The 13852-nt window shown below is 41.8% G+C and overlaps 1 protein-coding gene across 4 annotated transcripts in view; it reads right to left on the reverse strand.

The window, feature by feature from the left end:
* Window positions 1-801: 801 nt before the first annotated feature.
* Window positions 802-13852, reverse strand: part of LOC140735696 (rho GTPase-activating protein 17-like) — a 192805-nt gene continuing 179754 nt past the window's right edge. For 3 of the 4 annotated variants that reach the window (XM_073061075.1, XM_073061073.1, XM_073061072.1), the window contains 2 exons: window positions 11980-12624; window positions 802-1587 (listed from right to left, as the gene is read on the reverse strand). In XM_073061075.1, the coding sequence (XP_072917176.1) occupies window positions 1448-1587; window positions 11980-12624 (785 nt within the window). In that variant the 3' untranslated portion in view covers window positions 802-1447. Of the gene's footprint in view, window positions 1588-2184; window positions 2227-11979; window positions 12625-13852 lie in introns of all 4 variants that reach the window. The other variant, XM_073061074.1, reaches the window with a different exon arrangement.

Consider the following 13852-nt stretch of genomic DNA (forward strand, 5'->3'; position numbering starts at 1 on the left):
AAAGTGGAACAGTGCTGGGTGGTTAAGATCCTTGTTTAATGGTGGAACATGGCTAGGGATGATAGTCCTTCATCTACTTCTAATTACATGGTTGTGCTGTGATATGATTCAGACTCAAGGGCAAGACATAAAACTGAAACTTAAGAAGAGGAAGTTGCTGTTGTTGCAAGTGCTGAGGCTGGACCTGAGTCAGGAACGTAACTGGCACTACAGATGACAGACTAGGTCACACAGGATGACAACAAAAACCTTGAAGGGACATTTTGTCTGGCATCAGGATCTGGCACCAAGAACCAGAAGAAATGATTGGAATGTTGCCAGACGTGACCCATAACCTGCTGGGGAATCATGTGGCGTTTGTTTGCACCTATACAACTGCTGTATCTTTCACACCATTGTCTGTAAACTCAAGAGACTGTTGTGTTTCCATTTCCCAGGAGATCAGCAGTTTCTGAGATAATCAAATCATTTGTCTGGCACTACCTAAGGTCAAAGTCACTTAAATCACATTTCTTCCCATTATGATGCTTGATTTAAACAACAGCTAAACCTCTTGACCATGACTGAATGCTTTTATGCAGTTATTGCTACATGATTGGTTGATTAAATATTTGTGTTTACAAGTGTGCCTAATAATGTGGCCACTGAGCAGATGCAATGAACATGCAATTCATATCCATAAGTAACTTGCTTAGCTGTTGATTTTATATTTTTTAATACATGAATGCAACTTGCGTGGATTTTCCAGATTGCATTTATGTTTATAATTCAAAACAAATGTTCACACTGCTGAAAACAATCTTAAGCTTAATTATTTGTTCATTTTTAATCAGTTATAAAATTGCCTCGTATGCAAAACAAGACTTACGGCAGGAAGTGCACTTCTGTTAAACAGTAGGGAAAAAAAAGCACCAACCTGGTATAGTTGGTTTAAGCATTAATCTTACCAACAATTCGCAGAGGATAAATACAAATGTACAGATTGAGCAGACTAAATCACAGCACAGTACCAATCTCATGTAATAATCTTGTACAAAATCTGGACACTGTTTTAAGTACAATTAAAAAAATAAGACCACAACAAACTTCCATCAAGAAGCTTGAAGAAAATTGCACAAGGCACTGTTAATAGGACTGCAACCTATGAGTGGCTACTAATCCAGTCAAATTCCTGCAGGGCCATTGCTTATCATGCAACCTCGGTTTCCCACAAGGAGAGGATGTCTGTCAGAATGTCTCCTGAATACCAAACTATTGCAGCAATATAGGAACCATAGTAGTGGTATTGATGAGCCCTTTGAATCTGATTCCATACAACAAGAGTATATCTAGTTGAAAATAACCGAGTTAACTTTGCATTTTGGAGGTGCAGCAACGTAGGACAGCAGCAGAATCAAGCCTTGAAGAATATAGTTTATTGGTGTAAATGGTGCTGTGCAGCAACCTTTCACAAAGCAGTGCTCTCTGAGTCATTATCAATGTCCTGCTGTTCACACTTTTTCATTTCCATGCTTCCTGACACAGATGTTGACTCCACAGATGGTTTAGAGTGCTTCCAGTCCTGATCTTTCACAGTTGAGTCAGAATCTGGCAGTAAATACAAAGCATTAGTGAGTTTTTACAGAACACTACATATACAAGGTTACATTTGTGAATAATTTCTTCTAAGTTCTAATCACCTGATGCCTCCACCAGCACAGCAGAGGTGAAGACTGTAAAGATAGGCATCAACAAGTGACTTATAGAAGAGTGCAGGGTGAAAACCTGATTTTTGAAGATTGTACTGAATCAGTTCTAGAATTTCACTAAATTTCCACTTACTGTCTACAGATACTACTTGTTCTGCAGTATCTCTTACTCCTCAGTGAGGTAACTCTGCACTTTCCTATTATACAGCTCATGACTCTAACAGACTTCAGAAAAGTGAGGTACACCATACAGATGACTGCAGTATTAACAGTACAAAACCAAAGCAGCTGAGCAGCAAGATTACCTGTAATAATTTAAAATGAAATGACCAATAGATACTTAGAAATACATGACATGTTCAGGGAAATGTTTATACCAATGCATTAGCTGTGCAGGCAAGCAGTGTGATGCAGTTAGTATTGGCTGGAAAACATGCATTAAATCATCACTGCAGATTTGCAGGATTAATTGGCCAATCAGTTGCCTAAATCTTACCATAACTTTCCCAATTCTGCTCATACTTTGCTGGTCAGACATCTGCATTTTTTAATAGAACAGTTTACAATTAGAAACCATATGTTAGCAAGGTTTTTTCACATTAGTGGCAAACATGCACACCAGTGCATATCATACCCACCATATGCATGGAATGCTTAAAGGCTCTGTGCCAGCTACAGAGCCGCTCCACTTGCTAGCACACAAGACTGCATTTTGCTGTTGAAGGGCTGGAACTGCTCACCAGTTTATAAGGTATAACGATACTCAGGTTTAAATTTTTAATCACTTTGAATTGTTATCTAGCTCTCTACATTAAGTAAGACACTTTACCACCATCAAGGCTAGACAGCATCTATGGAAAATGAGTAAAAAGTCAATGTTTCAGCCGAGACCCTTCATCAGGTCCTGATGCAGATGCTGGAAATCCAAGCAACACATACAAAATGCTGGAGGAACTCAGCAGGCCAGGCAGCAATTTTTCCATAGATGTTGCTTGGGCTGCTGAGTTCCTCCAGCATTTTGTGTCTGTTGCTTGGATTTCCATCATCTACAGATTTTCTCATGTTTGTGACTCTACCACCATATTGATTACCCAATTAAGGTAATTTAAAATTGACAAACACCTTCTGAAATTGGATGCTAAGTTAGTGTTAATGTCAAGCCAGCTTATTTATATCTCATAGCATTTCCTTCCTGTTTAATGCACAATGTGATCCCTCACTCTATCAAAACAATGACTATTCAGAGTTTAATTTGTGGATCAAACTTCGAGGATCTTGTTTATTATATCTTTGAGAAAAAACTTACCTTTAGTGGAAAAGCTCAAACATTCATTTTATTTTGGGGATATGCTCATTAAGTAATCATTTTGCTCAATTGGCTGATTCAAATTCAGGAAACAAGCAGAAGATGAGAACTGAAACCGAGCATGGAACTAAATGCAGCATGGGAACAGGCCTGTGTTGAAGAAACTGGTTTCAGTTTTAACTAAACACTTTTCTTCCTCATTCATTCATATGCAGCAACGCCTGAACACTGCTTCAGCCCATGTTTTCCTGAATTGTAACTTTATATATTAGCCACAGAACCAGTCTGGCTCCTATTCCAACGAAGTTTCTAAATAAGCTTATTACCACAGGATAGATTTACCTATTTGATGCAGAAATTAATGCACCAAATAAATGGAAACCCCTTTTCTCCCTCACTAACAGCCATTGGACTCTGCGGTGCCCTTTCTCAAACTCCGTATGTCTAAGGTCAGTATAACTTGGGTCCCACCAAACTTGGGAAGTTGGGATGTCTTGCCCACCCAAACCCTGATCTGTGCAAATACTGGTCCCATGCAATTAATCACTGGCAAGAAATAACAGATTGCACACTGCATACAACTATAAAGAAAGTGTATTTACAAATGTCAGCTTTATCAAACAGTTAGTAGGCAAAGGGAAAAAAATAAAAAGGGCCCATTACATTTAACCCAGTCCAAATGTGCACCTAACTTGGAGCTCATCTTGAAGTAGTCTTTAACTCTAGCGTCGGACCCATGGTCTGCATGAAGGTGCACACTACCTTCTGAATGTCACTCAAAATCCACCTCAAACAACCAGGCTCTCTCACAGGAGTATTGGTCCTTCCTCCTTGAAACCCTTCATCTGCACAAAGCACCTTGTGCAACAGGGACAGAATCCTCACCCATCTTCCCTCCTGTCTTCTCCCAGCTCCTGTCAAAAAGATCCTGACCTAGTGTCGGTCACAAAAACCTCTCCACCCAGCGTTCCACCATGTTGATTGGTTGACACAGCATTCTAAGTTGAACAGCATAGCCTCTTATCTTCAGCTAAAAGCAGAACAGACTGCTATTACAGAACTAATTTTTAGGAAGGCCTCAAAGTTTTCCGTTTTTTTCTGAACACCAGACCTAACCAGCTCCCCTCCACCCACCACTCTCCTCTGCCTAGTGGAACTTGTCTTCACTCTAAATAATTTCTCCTTTGACTCCTCCCACTTCCTTCAAACAAAAGGGGTAGCTTGAGCACTTTCCAGGCCAACACTGGTGACCGTCCTGCGCTTTTCCTCTGCTGCATTGACAACGTTGGTGCTGCTTCCTGAACCTATGCTGAACTTGCTGACTTCATCCACTTTGCCTTCAACTTCCACCCTGCCCTCAAATTTACCTGGTGCATTTCTGACACCTCCCACCTCTTTCTCAATCTCAGTGTCTCTATCTTCGGAGACAGCTTATCCACCAATGTAGAAACATAGAAAACCTACAGCACAATATAGGCCCTTCGGCCCACAATGTTGTGCTGAACATGTACATACTTTAGAAATTACCTAGGGTTACCCATAGCCCTCTATTTTTCTAAGCTCCATGTACCCACCCAAGAGACTCTTAAAAGACCCTATCGTATCCACCTCCACCACTGTCGCCAACAGCCCACTCCACACACTCACCACTCTCTGAGTAAAAAACTTACCTGACATCTCCTCTGTACCTACTTCCAAGCACCTTAAACCTATGTCCTCTCATGTTAGCCATTTCAGCCCTGGGAGAAAGCCTCTGACTATCCACACGATCAATGCCTCTCATCATCTTATCCACCTCTATCAGGTCACCTCTCATCCTCAACCGCTCCTAGGAGAAAAGGCCAAGTTCACTCAACCTGTTCTCATAAGGCATGCTCCCTAATCCAGGTAACATCCTTGTTAATCTCTGAACCCTTTCTATGGTTTCCACATCCTTCCTGTAGTGAGGTGACCAGAACTGAGCATAGTCTATTATAAACCCATGGTCTCTCACAGCTGCCTATCCCACATACCTTGTCCCACCCTGTTACTTGTAAAAGTGCCACCCCCCTCTCTTCTCAATTCCTCCGTCTTCGCCGCATCTGCTCTCAGGATGAGGCTTTTCATTCTAGAATGAAGAAGATGTCCTCTTTTTCAAAGTAAGGAGCTTCCCTTCCTCCACCATCAACACTGCCCTCACCCGTATCTCTTCTATTTCACGCACATCTGCTCTTACCCCATCCTCCTGCCACTCTACCAGGGATAGGGTTCCTCTTGGCCTCACCTACCACCCCACCAGTCTCTGCATCCAGCAATAATTCTCCGAAACTTCTGCTACCTCCTACAGGATCCCACCACCAAGCACATCTTCACCCCACCCCCCCACTTTCTGCTTTCCACAGGCATCATTCCCTACGCGACTCCCTTGTCTACTCATCCCTTCCTACTCATCTCCCCTGGCACTTATCCTTGCAAGTGGAACAAATGCTACACCTGCCCCTGCACCTCCTCTCTCACTACCATTCAGGACCCCAAACAGTCCCTCCAAGAAAGGCAAAAGTTCACCTGTGAGTCTGTTGGAGTCACTTACTGTGTTCGGTGTTCCTGGTACGGCCTCCTGTATATTGGTGAGACCTGACGTAAATTGGGAACACACTCAGTTTGGAGGAACAACACCTATATTCCGTTTGGGTAGCCTCCAAGCTGATGGCATGAACATCGATTTCTGAAACTTCCGGTAATGCCCCCACCCCCACCTTCTTCACTACTTCCCACCCCCTTTTCCCTCTCTCACCTCATCTCCTGGTGCTCCTCCCCTCTTTTCTTTCTTCCATAGCCTTCTGTCTCTTTCACCTTTCAACTTCCCAGCTCTTTACTTCATCCTTCCCCCGCCAGGTTTCACCTATCACATTGTGTTTCTCTCTCCCCTCCCCCCAGCTTTTAAATCAGCTTTTTTCTCCAGTTCTACTGAAAGGTTTTGGCCTGAAATGTTGAATGTACTTTTTTCCATAGATGTTGCCTGGCTTACTGAGTTCCTCCCGCATTTGGTGTGTGTGATGCTTGGATCTGCAGATTTTCTCTTTGTAATTTTCAGAACTGTTGCATTAAAGAGGCATGTCACCAGGAATCTAATGAACAAATTATTCTTAAACTCTCTTAGTTATGAGACAATGCTAGTTTTGAAGCATTTGCAATTCTTTGATCTATTATCTTCTCTCACTTGGTAATTAATCTAACCAAATAGTTGGATTTTTTTCTATATATTTAATATAACTAAAGCCAAACAGTACATCTAACTCTATATGTATGAAGGCATGAATCTTGGTATGAAGCACTAGGAAACTATTCAGTTGCGACTAAAGTTAAAACTCACACAGCATTTGCATGAGATCATATAACTGAGAAAGCAAAGGAAATGCTCAATTATTCTAGGTCAGGAAGTGGGGCATGGGGTATGAGTTAACATTAGAACATGCTCTAAAATCTTCATGCAAAGTGTAAATATTGAACAGGATACAGTGCACTGCATCTACATTCAGGCTAACACAAAGCCAGTATTACTGTCCATTCAGACAAGCATTCTTTTGGCTGAGGCAGAGAAGGAAATGCACTTCGAAGAATTTAATGCATGAACAAAGATGCTATGCATTTGAATTCTGGTCGAAGCAGCTAAGTTTCATGTTCACTTCTAACTAGAATTCACCACCATGATACCACTCTATAAGGGACTTTCAGCTATAATGCAATTTAGAGTAATGTGCCATGCTTAATGTGTGGATATTAAAGATTAAGTAATGACAGATTTTGTGTTAATGTTTCATCAATATAACCTCGCTGTTTATTTCCTTGTGGCTTTCATTTGTAGTGGTGAAAACAGCCGCCTTTCTATCTAGCACAATTAGATGACCAGTTAGAACAGGCTAACTAAAGTTACTGTTAAAAATTAAGTCAGAATTCATGGAACTTTGAAATACAAGTATGTGGCTTTGACTTTTCAGGCAGCGGACAGTGCTCACTAACTACAGTATGAGTAAGGGGCAGGTGAGAAAAAGCAGTTCAGTGTTACACGTGGAGAGAAGAGGAGACCAATAGATTGAAGGAAGGTAAAAACAATGGTAAAAGGAAATTAGAAAGAAGAAAGTGTTGCTGCAAAATGAATACAGGTCGCCCCAGGTTACAATGCAGTTCCATTCCCAAGGACAAATTGTAACACACAGTTCACAAATCAAAAATACAGCTACCCAGCAATGTAATTGCATAAAACACCAGACACCAAAGGGCAGCTGTCAGTTAGGCAGGTCATTCAATGTACATATTACTGCCAACTAAAGTCCAACATGAAGATACCTGCAGCCCCTTAGTGTTCAGCAAATCCACCCCACTGGTCTCCCAAACACTCAGTCATATGTGTGGACTGCACATAAATTGGGTGTTTTGGAAACATGGGAGGAGCTATAATGATAATAAAAGTAGGGGAGGGAGGGAGAATGAGAGAGAGAGGCTGAGAGTGAGTGAGATTGAGAGTGAGAGAGAGAGAATTCAAACATGCATTTACTTACAATTAGTTAGAAGAGAATGGTTAAAAAAGAAAACTGAAGTTTTTTTTCTTTTAGCCAGAGTCCACCTCACATTTCAAGATCAATCCATGGTACTAAAATAAACTGGCGTACTTGTTATGTAATAGCTGGTATGGAGTCATGGTTACAAAGTAATGGAGGTTGAAGATTAAATATTCCATGATAACTTTTAGGATATCAAAATTGAAATTTTTCTAATTGATAAAGGGAACCTGTAGAAGTAGTGGATTTAGATTTCCAAAAGACATTTGTCAAGGTGCCACATAAGAGACTGCTATGTAGAACTCATAACCTTTGATGAAGTGTATTAGCATTGATTAAAAACCAGCTCCCACATAGCAAACAGAAAGGTGGAACAATAGGGTTCTTTTCAGACTAGAGGATGTAGCTAGTTGAGACCCCAGGAATAAGCTCCTGGTTCTTGACCATTTACTGTATGCATTCACAACCTGGGGGATGGAACATAGAGTAAAATTTCCAAGTCTGCCTGTGATACAAAAATAAGTGGAAGGATATGTAGTATGAGGATGTTGTGATTCCACAATGGACAGACTGAACAGCTATAAAACTGAAAAATAGAGTTTAAACACAAGAAAGTTTGCAAACTCTGGAGGAACTCAGCAGGTCAGGTAGCATTTATGGAAATGAATAAACAGTCAATGTTTCAGGTTGAGACCCTTCTTCAGGACTGAGAAGGAAGGGGGAAGATGCCAGAATAAAAAGGTGGTGGAGGGAAAGACTACCTGGAAGATGATAGGTGAAGCCAGGTAAGTGGGAAAGGTCAAAGGGATGGAGAAGAAGTAATTTGATAGGAGAGGAGAGTGGAGAAGGAGTATAGGGTCTCCAGGGAAGGGGATAGGCAGGTGAGAAGAAGTAAAAGGCCAGAGTGGGGAATAGAGGAAGAGGGGAGAGGGAGGGAAATTCTTTTTAACCGGAAGGAGAGATCGATATTAATGCCTTCAGGTTGGAGGCTACTCAGATAGAATATAAGATGTTCCTCCTCTACCGAGGCTATGGGCTGACCTGTCCGAACAGGAATTGGAATTAAAATGTTTGGCCACCGGGAAGTTTCGCTTTTGGCGGATAGACTGCTCGAAGATGCAGTCCCCCAGTTTACAATGGCTCTTGCCAATATAGGGTAGGCCGCATCAGGAGTGCCGGACATAAAAGACCACCCCAGCAGACCGGCGTCTGAATGGATGTGAGGGAGGAGGCGAATGGCCACATGCAGTACTCAGGCTGCTTGCAGGGATAAGTGCCCGAGGGAGATAGTGAGGAGCGATGAGAGGGAATGGTGTAATGTGAGGAAATGTGAAGTCATGCTCTTTGGTAAGAAAAATTAAAAGGCAGATTATCTAAATGGAAAGGTAATATAGAACAACAGAGTACAGGAAAAGGCCCTGCAATGCCTGTGCTGACCACTGTAGGCTGTTCAGTGGATTTCACCAGGTTAGTTCCCGGCTAAAAGGTTTGGGCCTGCTTTCCTTGGAGTTCAGAAGAATGAAGGGTAACCTTATTTAAGGATACAAATACTAAGGGGATTTGACAGGGTAGATGTTGGGACATTTTCACCACTGGAAGAGTAATCACAAGAGGACATAATGACAAGTTAAGGGGCCAGACATTTAAAAGTAGTGCAGAAAAATTGCTTCTCACAAAGGGTGGAGTCTCAGGAGTTCTCTGCCTCCGCATGTTGTGAAAGCTGGATCATTTGAATGTTCAAACTGCAGATGGATAAATATCCGACTCAAGTGGATGTGGAACTGGCACAGAAGAGAAGTTCGGGTCAGCAGAGATCAGTCATGATCATATTAAAAGATAGGGCAGGCCTGAAGGCCTTCTCCTGATCTTATGTTCTTACATCATATCTCTTACCTCCTGGAAAACAACTGTCATCCCTTCTATTTTCCTCTTCACATCAAAGTAATTTTCCTCATGCTTTGGAATATTCTCTGCTAAAATCACAATACAAATGGAAGCGTTTCCTTCCTCTGAGCTGCATGCAGTGCAAAAGGTGCGTTCCCTGTCAATATGTGGCTACTCCAGTTATGGAATTTTAATGACTACACCTTCTTACACAACATAACCTGCAGGTTGAAACAGTGGTGCAGCAGTTAGAGCTGGTGTGTATAGCTGGGGTTCTTGTAAAGCCACTGCCTCACAGCGCCAGTGACCCCAGTTCAATCCTGGCTTTGGGTGCCATCTGTTTGGACCTTGCACGTTCTCCCCGGGTGCTCTGGTTTCCTACGTCCTAGAGATATGCCTTTAGGTTACGAAGACACCGTTAATTGGTCCTAACGTGTATGAATGGCTGGAGTTCTGGGAGTTGATAGGGGAGTGAGAGTGTTGGGGATGCCCTGACAGCTACTATAGAGGCCAAAGGCTGAAAGGTCTCTGATATTATATGAAAATGTTACATTCTCAAGAGGAAAAAGCCTTACAAACTATGGACTATAAAGGAAATTTTCCAGGTTTGTGTAATTGAGTTGATTGACAGTTTGGAATTTGGTAAGGGTTGGAGAAGAAGATCTGTGTGGGTTATATCACAAGACAACACTCCATTACAGAATTCTAGGAATCATGAGTCATTTCTCATTCATTTAATCTTCTACTTACTGATGCTCAAAAGAGATTAGATGTCTTCAGGGTGTCAAATTAAAATGTAATGCTTTTCTTAAAGCAGGTTCCAAAGTTTTGGGGAACACTGCATTCCACAGCAAATTTTCAGAATGTACACTGCCCAAAACTGTTTTTACTCTGAATGGTTTGTTCTATTTCAAAGTATTATTCTTTCTTAGTACTGCTTTCATAGCACAGGCTCTTGAAGAAAAAGGGGCAACTACACTTATTTAAGGACTCTTATCTTGTTATTTCATGCTCGTTATTTATTGCTATTTTTCTTTTATCTGCATTTGCACAGTTTGTTGTCATGTGATCCTGTTTACAGTTACTGTTCTATAGATTTGCTTAGTATGCCTGCAGGAAAAAGAATCTCAGGGTTGTACTTGGTGACAAGAACTCTGATAATAAATTTTACTTTGAACTTTGATTGCCATTGTCATTGTTGCCAAAAATCACTAAAGCACTAAATTATCTCAGGAGAACCTCATCTCCAAATGCTGAGCATTACATCCTACAGATGCAGCAAAACGGCAGGTGCTAATATATCGAAAGGTTACTGCATGATATTGAAAGCAGTCACCAAGCAGCAGCAAGATTAACTGCTCGTATAAAAATGCTGGAAATTCACAAAATGCAGAGTATTCTAAACCTGTGGAGGTATTTTTCAGTTAAAGTAACTTAATAACCCAAACCCACACATCTTTGGATTGTGGGAGAAAACCAGAGCACCAGGAGGAAACCCTCATGGTCATGGGGAAAACGTATAAAATAATTTGAATACTCATTTTTATTTCTGAATGTAAAACTATCAAATTGCTGGAAAATTTACTTCAGAGACAATGTACATGTTATTGGAATAATTTTTTCTAGTTACTCACATCCATCACAGACAGAATATAGTATTAATGTTAAGACTCTTGGCAGTGTGGAGAATCAGAAGGATCTTGGGGTCCAAGTCCAAAGGACACTCAAAGCTGCTGTGCTGGTTGACAGTGTTGTTAAGAAGGCATATGGTGTGTTGGCATTCATCAACCGGGGGACTGAGTGTAAGAGCCGTGACTTAATGTTACAGCTATACAAGACCTTAGTTAGATCCCACTTGGAGTACTGTGCTCAGTTCTGGTAAGCTCATTACAGGAAGAATGTGGAAACCATAGAAAGTGTGCAGAGGAGATATAAAAGGATGTTGCCTGGATTGGAGAGCATGCCTTATGAGAACAGACTGAGTGAACTTGGCCTTTTCTCCTTGGAGCGGTGGAGGACAAGAGGTGACCTGATAGAGGTATATAAGATGATGAGAAGCATTGATCGTATGGATAGTCAGAGGCTTTTTCCCAGGGCTGAAATGGCTAACATGAGGGGGCATAGTTTTAAAGTGCTTGGAAGTAGGTACAGAGGAGATGTCAGGGGTAACTTTTTCCACATACTGCCAGTGAGAATGGTAGAGGCGGATACAATAGGGTCTTTTAAAAGACTCTTGGATAGGTACATGGAGCTTAGAAAAATAGAGGGCTATGCATCAGGGAAATTCTAGGCAGCTTCTAGAGTAGGTTACATGCTCAGCACAACATTGAAGGCCAAAGGGCCTGTAATGTGCTGTAAATTTCTATGTCTTATCCATCCTTCTGGTTCCTCTGAAAGGATATTATCAATTGTAACCTTCACATCCACTGCAGATTGAAAACATCACTTCAAGTCACATCTGCAGGGATCCCCAAACCCTTTACACCACCCTCTTGTCTTGAATTCTAATCTCTTCCCACTTCTGTGTATGAATCATACATGCTGGCTATTTACAAACACTCACCAGTAACTATTTTGGAAGCTGTAGCAGTGGTGTTAGAAAATGCCGGCTCTGTAGGAGTGGAAGAACTTGTTGCTCCGGTTGTCACTGGTGGCTGTGGTGGTGGTGGAACACTGGGACGATTTCTTGGTTTTGGTACTGGCCGTGCCCTCGGTAAAGTGGCAAACTGTGTCAGAGAAGTTTGGGACTGCAGGTCCTGGTTTGCTGGGAAGCTCTGGGCATGTGTAAAATGCTGAGTTAGCTGTAAGCCTGCACCATGTGTCCCTAATGGAGGTGTGCTCGGGGGAGTTGGTGTGTCTGGGGGAGTACTGGAGGGCTGATCTGCTGCTTGCTCAGAAGAAGCCTTACAAGGATAAGGATTGATAGGCTGCACTGGAGGCTGAGGAGGGGGGTGATTTGGAGCCTGAATAACCATTTGATTACTAGAATGTTTACGAGACTGCATTGTGAGTTGAGAAGAAGACTGGCCATGGGATTGCACAGAACTCTGGTTTCCAGATTGACCTGGAGATGTACTGGCAACTTGGCTAGGCTGTTTTGATGAATGTGTTGTTGCTTGGTTAATCGGTGTGCTTGCTCCATGATCCACAGACTGTCCAGGAGGTGGATTCAAAGGCTTTGGAGGAGCAGGAGCAGGCTTTTTTGTTGCTTAAAAGGAGGAAAACAAAGTGGGTTAGTTTGTACGGGAGTATCACCAGATCATTAATAATGCAATTCCTATTCAGAAGACAATTCATTAAAAACACTTTTAGATTTCTCAGGCTACGTCCACACAACGCCGGATAAATCCGTAACCGAAGCTTTTTCTCTTCGTTTTGACCCTCCGTCCACACTAAAATGGCGTTTTAGTCCACCAAAAATGGAGCTTTTCTAAAACGCTCTCCAGGGTGTGTAATTTTGAAAATGCCGCTTGGCCAGAGCAGTGTGGACGGGGTAACCGGAGAAATCTAAAAACACTGTCATGACGTGCCGGAACAGATGCTGGCGGCAGTGTGGCATTTCATTGTTTTCTTGAACGCAACCTAACGATTTCAGAACAGACGGCAACGAGACTGAAGCCAGAAGAGTTAGAAATATACTCACCAAATACTTTGATGCATAACTTACTGAATAAATAAGTATACTCACTTTGCCCTGTTTTCTGTCCTTGCTCGTATGAAGGTTGTTTACCTATTTATGCAAGTACTTCTCTGACAATATATGTGTAACAGCCTAATGTAACATCATATGGAAATACAAGCTAATACTGATGCAGACATGTTTTATACATTTAACAAGGGGCTTTATTAATGCAACAGAGTTAGTCAATTTTTCGATGTTCGTCATTAGCCAGGTCATACTGTCCTTGAACATCCTGTCGGCTGCCTCCATATGCTCCAGTATTTGTGTTTTTTAGTTTTAAGTCCTCCTGCGTGAGAGCCAACAGCTGTCCATCGTTTAAGTTTTTCTAATCTGTAACTGAACAAATGCGCACCAACTCTTTCATGGCAAGATTCGACCCCAAACATGTCGCTTGTTTTCGGTAGATGTGTCCTGCGCATGCGCAGACAGAGGAGATTCGCCAAAATCTCCGTTTCAATGTGGACAGAGATATTTTCAAAAACGCTTGGTGTGGACGCCTATCATTTTTACGCGAAACTGGTGTTTTCAAAATTATCCGGTCTAGTGTGGACGTAGCCTCAGTCTTGGATCGCCTTTAATACTTCCCCATTCACTTTGTAGTCACTTCATTGTTTTGACCAAAAGTCATTCTTTTGTGTTTAAAATTAGCTGCTACATGCTCACCCGTCTTGTGGTTCTTGGCCTCAATGTTCCATTAGTATTCTCATCACTGCTTACTATGTGTCAGTTATCTCACAGCTCAGTTTATTTCCCG

The sequence above is a fragment of the Hemitrygon akajei genome, chromosome 11, assembly GCF_048418815.1.
Source record: "Hemitrygon akajei chromosome 11, sHemAka1.3, whole genome shotgun sequence".
NCBI classification, from domain to species: domain Eukaryota; kingdom Metazoa; phylum Chordata; class Chondrichthyes; order Myliobatiformes; family Dasyatidae; genus Hemitrygon; species Hemitrygon akajei.